Genomic DNA, 9,091 nt, shown 5'->3' with positions numbered 1-9,091 from the left:
GAGCGACGGGGGAGATTGTTTAGAGCGTGTTGAGAGGCTGTAACCTGAACAATCTCCCATGCGCCCTCCTCATGAGTAAAATGACCAACGTCTTCATTCCTTTTGTGTTTATTCATTATAATGTTTGGTGAAATAAATCCAACAAGATGCTTGAACTTTTTAATAGCCAGTCAGTGGCTCTTAAAAGTCCAGATGTTTCACTTCAACATACTTCCTTGTCACCAATTATTACTTTCCTGCAAGCCAGGGCTTTTGACACCATCTTGTGGCATTGTAGGGCACGGCAAAAAGAACCCAAAAAACACAAAAGGGAGAATTTTCATTGACTAGCTGAGGGTTGGTCCCACAGGAAAAAAAAATGCAAATAGGTGAATTTGTGAAGAGCAAACAGTGAATAGGTGGGGTTTCACTTTTTATCTAACTTTAGAGAGGCAGTAGCACACAAACGAATAAACCTGACAAACACAGTACTGTATTATGAGATGGCATTACAACATGAAAGGTCGCATATACTGTATGTAGTTAAAGTTGCAGGAACTTTGAGCTCGAAGTTATGTTTAAATAACACGACTGCAGTTTCTGGACATTACATCATGTCTGGCCTTTTTTTTTTTTTTTTTGCAAACGTGTGAGAGTTCGGGTGTCTGCGCGACGACGGGGGTGTGTGGAGAGTGTTAATGGTGTGTTGTGTCATGTGCACCTTGTATCCGAGGATGGCCCCATTCCGCCTCGCCTGAGGGACGGGAGACCACGTGAGCAGAATTTTGGAGGAACTCACGGCATCAGCCGTCACATTGACAGGAGATCCTGATGGGACTGTGGGACACAGACACACACATTTGGGTGAGTGCAACTTCATGCTACCAATCAATCTGGTTCTTTATCTGAATCACCGCCACCATCCTCCTGTCAGTTCTTCCCTCAGTGAGCGAGAAGTAAAGAGTACAGGGCAGAAGGAGGCGATGTGAGGATAAGACTCTAGTGCATTAGTCTGATTCACTTAGATCCCAAATTGCGGGCGCTAGATTGCATGTTTCCAGGGTATCGAATCGATCGCAACTGGACTGTTCTGTTTGTCTTAGAAGACGTTTGCCTCTTATCGGAACAGTTCATGCAATAAGGCTTAGTTAGGACACATTAGCCCGAGTTGGTGTGGAGAAACTCAACTAATTATGCTTCTAGTTGGAGGCACGCTCCAAATGACGTATGGTATCATTCTTTTGGAAGGCAAAAAAGAACAGTATTTAGGATTGCAGAGAGACCACTGCATGTCAACAAGAGTTGTTAGCTGGAAACTCCCTCATTAATATTCCATTCAGTTGTAAAGTGGTAGTAGAACTGCCTAAGGGCCAAGGAGGCCGTGTTTTTGTGTTATTTGTTGCAGGCGGATTATTGAGTTTCTTTGGAATGGGACGTAAGGACGGCATCGTATGTGAGCGTTAGATGGTGTCGTAAGCCACCCCCTCTGTTAAGGGACGGTCTTTCCAATGGATGAGATGGAATTGGAAGTGTTCGTGGAAAAGACAAACGAACAAATGACATAGTTACAGAAAGGTTATATATCGCTCCGATAATTTAGTGAAAGCGAGCAACACGGGAGAACCTTTAGTAAATCAGGCCCAATGACTCCTTACCAGATTCAGCCGTGCGTGCGGAGACAGCGTCGCTCCACGGGCCAGGTCCAATGGAGTTGTAGGCCTGTATTCGGGTCCGGTAGTGGGTCCACGGGTCCAGGCCCTCTACGGTGACCTCGCCTGCGACCCCTTCTACCTCCGCGGTCCGATCCTCTGCCAGGCCGTCCATCCTGTGCACGCGAAGCCGGTAGCCCACCGTCTCCGGGCTGCCGTTGTACTCGGACGTGGGAAGAGGCTGGAGGTCATTGAGGGGAGAGAGCTTTATGATTATAACTCAATATGTTGGCTGTTTTAGCTTCAGCATTTTTCACATGTAAAGATCCTACCCTCTGAAAGGTTTACATTTCTTTGAGAGACATTTTTTTTCTTTCAATCTTTTTTGTTACACTTAAGGAATTTGTGAATCTGTAGGAAACATTCCCCCTTTTTGACTACTAAGGGCCTGCATAAACATGAAAAAGTGAGTATATCGAGGACAATTGGATTAGATTTGAGATATTGATGATGATGACTGAATTGACTTCTTGAATGTATTTATTTTACATTTTACTAGTTTCAGGATTAAATTATTTTTCTTTCATTTAATAAAATTCTTCTTCAATGCAAGTATTTGTTATTGATTTTATTATTTGTTATGTATTTGTTTCCCAATTTAACAATGTAATTACTTAATTGTATTATCATACACTCGTTTATTTCTTCATTCAGTTCATCTTTTAATGAAGTCTTCAATGTGAATTTGTTCACCGCTTTTGTATACCAGGAAGTTTGAAAAATATTAGTAACAATTGACTTCTTTATTCTATTTTTTAATAAATAAAACAGTTTGGTTTACGTGTTATTACTTTAAGTCTAGAATTATTATGTCACTACCGTTATATTTTTCATGAAATCATAATTTACCTTTATTGACTTTGTTCACTTTTTAGTGGATACATACATTGTCATATATAAGTACATAAATCTTTACTCAGTTATTTTGTTGTATGATGTCATCATGTGAAGATGTTCATCAAAATCTTATTAAAAGAACGTATGCCATAAATACCTAATAACAATAAAAAATGCTGATGAATCCAAACTGTTGACAGGAAGTTGCACACAAATAAATTAAAAAGTAATGTGGAGGTAACAAGAAACAAACAATGTTAAGATGTTGGTTGGTTCATCTAAATACATCCATAAGATCCATTCGCAGCCTCTTCAAACACAAAAACTAGAAGGAGAAGAAAAAAGACTGTTTGGGCACAAGTTGAAAAAACAAACAAACTACCATCCAGAATGAAGCTAAATGCAAAGTTGACAGTTCTACAGTGTCCTGTCAAAAAAAGGACACAGTAAGAGAAGCATTTTTGCTCTTGTGGTCATTTGAATGACACAGATGGCATGGGAATCTTAAGTAGATTTTCAAAAACCTCTTAAAATCTTCTCCCCTTTGACATCCCATCTCCTGATCACCCTCCTTCTCCTGTGTCCCGTTCACCCTTCATCATCGTCTTTGTGCTCGCTTCCTCGCTCATTTCCTGTCACCGTCACCTCAATGCGCCCCTCTACCCTTTATGCTTTGTCACCTCAATTTCTCCACCGTGTCATTATTTATTACCATCCATTCGCTGCATAAAAGAGCCACGGCCACGGATGACTATAGCGGCCATCGAACGGTGCTTATTATTACACAGTTTACATCAAAGTTGACTTTTATTTCTTTCCTTATGGAATAACAGCACTTGTAATGCGTCTCTGCTGTGTGCAGACGGCCTTGGATAAGCTGATAATGCTGTGTGGTAGCATGCAGGTAAAAAAAAAAAGATTGCCGTGCTACACAGGTACCTGCATGTTGTCTATGTTGGATTTGACAGGGCTCTTCTCTCATTCCGATTCCTTAAAAGGACAATTTGTGTAATTGACACGTTTGCGCTGTTAACGAGAGATGGGAGAAAGAAAAAAAGGACTATAAAGATAAAATGACAATGTTGCGATATGACTGACAGGATTAGGGATTTGCACCAATAAGCAGCAGAGAAGTTGGTTAGAGGGAGCGGTGGGAACTAGTAATAAATGCACAAATACCTGGTCTGAAGTGGTCAGAAAAAAGAAAAAAAAGTACAGACACCTGTTAAATCTCCTTCAATACAGTAAAGTACAAATCATACCTGTACCTGAGTAGATTTTTCAGGTATTTGCTATCTAAAATAGGTATTTGTGTTTTACATGAGTAGTCGTATTTTTCTTTTTTGATGACTTCTTACTTTTACGTCCTACATACCTGTACTTTCTACTCTTTATTTTGTCATTAGAGGTTCGTTTTTTCAACCTCCACGGATTACGACAGGACGTCCAAAATGACATAAATAGAGAGCGGTAAAGTCAACCGCGGTTGAGAGCTTGATCGATTGAGATCTTGGGGACTTATCAGGTAGAAAAACTAGGGACAGCAGCGGAATGGAGGAGCATGAACCAGGGAGCATTAACAATGATGACAAAACAGACTCGGAGAAGCGAGAGGTTTCTCATGAGATGCTTCTGCCATTTGGAAATTCAAAGTCTAATCTGGAAAAACCACATATAAGTATGTTTTTTTTTTTTTTTAACATTTACATTAAACGCTGAAAAATTATTCACTGTTGTTCTGCTCAGGCATTGCTTTGGCCCCATCTGATAGCATTTTGAAGCTGAAGTGAGTTGAAGAACTTCACCTTAACAAAAGTAGTAATTTGCCACCACCTTGTGTCATTTTTAGGCAATTACACAACTGAAAACTTGTTTCAAGGGGCGATGAGTTAAATTACTCAAAGGGCTGGGTGCCTATTTCCCAGTTTTACTTTCCTACTTACGTACATTTTAAGTATCTGTGCTTCATATTAGATACACAGTGTGCATACTTTTTACCACCTCTGATTACAGGTCGGAAGGCACTGAGGCTGGTGAGCACACATGCGCACGTACAAAACAGTCTGAACTCCACGCCGTAAGTAAGTAGTTTGTATGCGAGTACCTTCCACCTGAAGCGAAGGCCGGTCTGCGTAAGAGACAGCACGCTGAGGTTGGACGGGTGGGTGTCAGGGGCCGCCTGTAAGGTTTGGATCAGCCTGGAGGGGCCGCTCAGGGGACTGGACCCCACGATGTTTACCTGCTGCATCCGAAATCTGTGGAGAACACAAAACAAAAGGAAAGGTAGTTCAACAGGTGGGAAATAATGTCAGACGGTCGTTCTTGCTGGAAGAATGTGTGGCGTTGAGAAATTTTTTTTTTAAATCCAGCGGAATTATGTGGTTTGTTGTTTGTTGGGATATGTTCTTAAACACACAACTAAATAAATAAATACAACACAAAATATATATAAAACGAAAAACATTCTGGAACAACTTTTAGTGTAAAATGAGTCACAGAAGAAAGGTATGGAGTATATGATCTAACTTTAAATGTAAGGTAAATGGCACTAGAGTAATGGAAATAATAATTCCATAAATCAATGGATATAGTGCTTAAATTAGAAAACCACCCAAAACTACTCAAAGAGTGAAATAAAAACCATTTCTGCTTACTATTGGTGACTGTTCCACCAAAATAAATGATTAAAAAAATGACATACATATTATATTTTGATAATCAAGAAAAAAAAACCTATTGAGAAATAATACAAAAGTACAAATATAGATTTATTTTGATAAAAGACATGAAATAATAAATAATACATAAATATAACATTTTTATTTTGGTAAAACAAGGTATTCGTGCATACTGAAAAATCAAAAACAGTAAATAAAATACAAATAATGCAAAATATTGAATAGCATCCATTTTAAAATAATAGCTGTGAAACTATACCTTGTATTATTTAGATTATTTCTCTCTTTTACACGCATCGCATATACTGTACACAATCCAATTCACATACATCACACCTACACAGGCAGATCACGTGACATGCGAAAACAGCAAGAGAGAGACGTGGGGGGAAAAAGAAGAGAGAAGCTACGCAGCTGTGTCACCAGCGCCATATTTACTCTGCGGACAAAACCAACAAACGTGATGAGCATATATCCATAGCATTCACAGAGGAGCATTTGCTGCCTAAACAAATGCTGCCACACTTCTGATTGAAACGACGTGGGCAAAAACGAGAGAGCGCCCGTGTTGGGTATTTGGGAGACGGGCTGAAAATGTGATAAGAATCAACATACAAGTGCGCCACTTCTAATGTCCCGGCGGTGCGCTGTGCCACAACATAATCCCGCTGTGTGCACCTGTGCGTACACAAGTTGCATCATCCCATTACAGATGAACGTCAGATAAAAAAAAAAATATATATATGTAAAAAAAATAAAATAAAATAAAAAACACAAATATAGCGCCACCTTGCCTTGGCTCACGACCTTAATTTGTCTCCGTTCCGAGGTGATGTTTCCCACTGAAATGAACGGAAATGCAATTCATCCGTTCCGGCCCGTAGAACACAACTTGTGACTCCGAGTCGATTGCCTCGTTTGTGCTACCGCCAGCGAGCGCTTTCTCGTTTATCCAAACCCACACCGATTTTTCCACCCCTGCGATGATTTAAAGTTCTTTGCTTTGTTACCTTAGTGTTCAACAAAAAAAAAAAAAACACCATCAATCAATATTTACCCTCCTATCATTAAAGTTATGATTGCGTGTTAGATTGCTTTTATGTATTAATATAAACAGTGGTTAGCTTGTTTTTCAAGTCAAACGCCAGTTACCGATGTTGAAATGGTAATTAAGCAATGGCTAGAAAGTTAATAACAGTTTGACGAATTATGATCTTAAACATACAACTAAACTAAATTCAAAAAATATATAAAATAAATACAATTCACTACAAATGATCACAAAAAAAACAAACATGACGTACACATTCCAACTTTAAATACAAGGTGAAACCATTCTGCCCATGCTTTAGAACCATTTCCGCTTAGTGTTGGTGGCATTTCCATGATATCATTACACCTCTTATTAAAGTTCAGATTGAGTGTTTAATTGCTTTTATGTGTAAATATGAAGTCATCCACATCATTTTATACTTGCATGACAGTTATGAACGTTAAAATGTTACCTAAAGCTTTCCCTGTAATAGTTAATAAATGTTGTCGACATACATGTCGAGAGTTTGACAGATTATTTCCATTTCCGTGACTTCCTATGGGCGAAAAAAAATAAGTAAAAATGAAACCAGAAGAAATTGGAGTTAGCAAAGTGTCAGCCTCACTCTTTCTCTGCCCCCTTGCCCCTCTGTCTACTCTATAACGACGCCGGTTCGCACTTTCCTCATCCCCTCCCTTCTCTCGGTTGCTCATCCCTCTGTCCTCGGCCCTCCTTCCGTCCTCCTCGCTGTTTGCGGGAGGGTAATGAGGATCTGCATGCAGCAGCTGTGAAGGTGCTGACAAACAAAAATAGTCTCATATGGAACTGTCGCTGTGATTTATCTGACTTTACCCAAGGCTTGCAATATAGCAAAAATTGCCAGTCAGTAACATTTGGGAGTGAGTCGACGTGTGTGTGGATATACCTGTATATAAATGAGATGGCACTACTGTGAGTGTGTGTGTGTGTTTGCTGCTAACCTATACTGAGTGAAGGGAGTGAGGTTGGGGATCTCCAGACTGTTAGCGCCCGCCTGGTTGTCCAGCTGGTAAACAACCCTCCACAAATCCTCCGCGCCGTCCTCCTTTACTACCTGTGAGCACCAAAGCGGCACCGCTGTGTGATGGGCTCGTCAAGGACGATCAGGTTTTCGTGCGATTGCGGTAGAGACGCGCGCGCCCACCTGGCCTTCGACAATCCATCGCGAGATGGCGGTCTTCCCGTCAGCACCGGGCCGGAAGCGCAGGGTCACGGTCCGAGGACTGATGTTGGAGATGACCAAGTTGGAGGGCGCACCCGGAAGTTCTATAACACATAGAAAGTTCATTAAAGTAACAAAAAAAAGAGGAAATTTAGTATACAGGAAACCCCCACTGTATCGCGGTTCATCATTGATGCCCCACAATACAAATATTTAAGCAATCTCTTTTTTTACAATACAGGTGTAAGTGCAGCGTCATTAACCTTTTTTTCTAGTCCTGTACATCGAACTAGTGTACTAAATCATTTCTGCACACTATAATAAAAAGTACACTTCTTTCGTCAAGAAAGTACATGAAAACATTGGACCAAAAATGTGCACAATTTTGCTAAGAAATGAAGAATGCACATCTATATTTTGTATGTTTTAGCAATCCTAACATTTTCCCGTGATTACTACACATGGCATTCTGTAACTAGATGTATCCGCTTGGCTGGCGACTTCTGATTACAAAATGTGAGTATGCCTCCATGGAAAACCAATTTGCTGAATGGTAAATTAAAATAAGAAGCGAGGCCTAGGTAAGATGCAACTATGTTTCTAATCTTGGCAGAGTCTCAATCCTTCTGATGTGTGATGTATATGAATCATTTCTTGTTTCGCAGCCACAGTAAGGGATGATGTTTTTCGAATGTTTATCGCTGAGATATTAAAGGTGTTGACAGTCTCTCCCAAGATAGCGTTTTTTTCTTGTGCTTTCGAGATGTTAATGGCATGAAAAAAGTAACTGGTGGTCAGAAAGCGGTAAAGGCTGAAAAATGTGATTGAATCACGGTTTCAGTGGACTTTTCACACAGCCGTACCAATCCATGTGATAGTTCTTTACAAGAGAGCTGAACTGCTACTTGTACTTCCCGAAAGTCTTCTGTGAGCACGCACAGGTCAGGTTGCTAATGCTTAGTATGCACAAATAAGGCTAGAGTCTGATTAAACTTATGATTGGAATACTGCAAGTCAATTTGTTGCACCTTCTGGCTGTCATCTGCATATAAATGACCACTCGCAGCTTTAGGAGACTTTGAATCTGAAGGAGGCTTTAAAGAACTAAACCTAAGATGTAAAAAAAAAACAAAGAACGTTGGTTATATTTTTAAAAGTACATATCTTCTTTGTCCACTGTTGTTTATTATATATTCTAAAAATATACAGTATGTTTAAAACGTTGCATCTGGCTCCGTTTACTCGCTTATGGGGGCTGCCAATTCAAGGAAATGAATCTGCCCGTATTTACCTTTTTGGCTGACACAGTTCAGTGCATCGAAGGATTACAGCGATACATTTGAACAAATCAGGCTTACTCAGATGGATCTAATAGAACTTTGCATTCGCTATTGTCTAAAAAACATCCAGACTCTCAATCTTGAGGCGACAATTATGCCGTAAGGCTCCGCATGACTGAATATTTCTCAGACGGTGGAGCGTTCAAGAGCGATAACGAATTTGTTCTCAAGCTGCGTTCAAGACTTTAAAATAGTTTATAATGCGTAAAAATAACAGACGACGTGAGGACAGACCAACTGCAAAATCCATCACTCTTTGCCATCGATCAGCCGACGCAATACAACATTGTACTGGCGTTTTTCTCTTCTAGTCT

The 9,091-nt window shown here is 40.0% G+C and overlaps 1 protein-coding gene across 3 annotated transcripts in view; it reads right to left on the bottom strand.

Annotated features, from left to right (window-relative positions):
* The window catches only part of sdk1b (sidekick cell adhesion molecule 1b), a 276,239-nt gene that overhangs the window by 42,227 nt on the left and 224,921 nt on the right, over positions 1 to 9,091 (bottom strand). For all 3 annotated transcript variants that reach the window (XM_061679905.1, XM_061679907.1, XM_061679908.1), the window contains 5 exons: positions 7,420 to 7,541; positions 7,217 to 7,329; positions 4,630 to 4,780; positions 1,635 to 1,869; positions 701 to 816 (listed from right to left, as the gene is read on the bottom strand). In XM_061679905.1, the coding sequence (XP_061535889.1) occupies positions 701 to 816; positions 1,635 to 1,869; positions 4,630 to 4,780; positions 7,217 to 7,329; positions 7,420 to 7,541 (737 nt within the window). The remainder of the gene's footprint in view (positions 1 to 700; positions 817 to 1,634; positions 1,870 to 4,629; positions 4,781 to 7,216; positions 7,330 to 7,419; positions 7,542 to 9,091) is intronic.

Source organism: Phycodurus eques, chromosome 6 (genome assembly GCF_024500275.1).
Source record: "Phycodurus eques isolate BA_2022a chromosome 6, UOR_Pequ_1.1, whole genome shotgun sequence".
Classification (NCBI taxonomy): Eukaryota; Metazoa; Chordata; class Actinopteri; order Syngnathiformes; family Syngnathidae; genus Phycodurus; species Phycodurus eques.
This window is presented reverse-complemented; position numbering and strand designations above follow the sequence as displayed.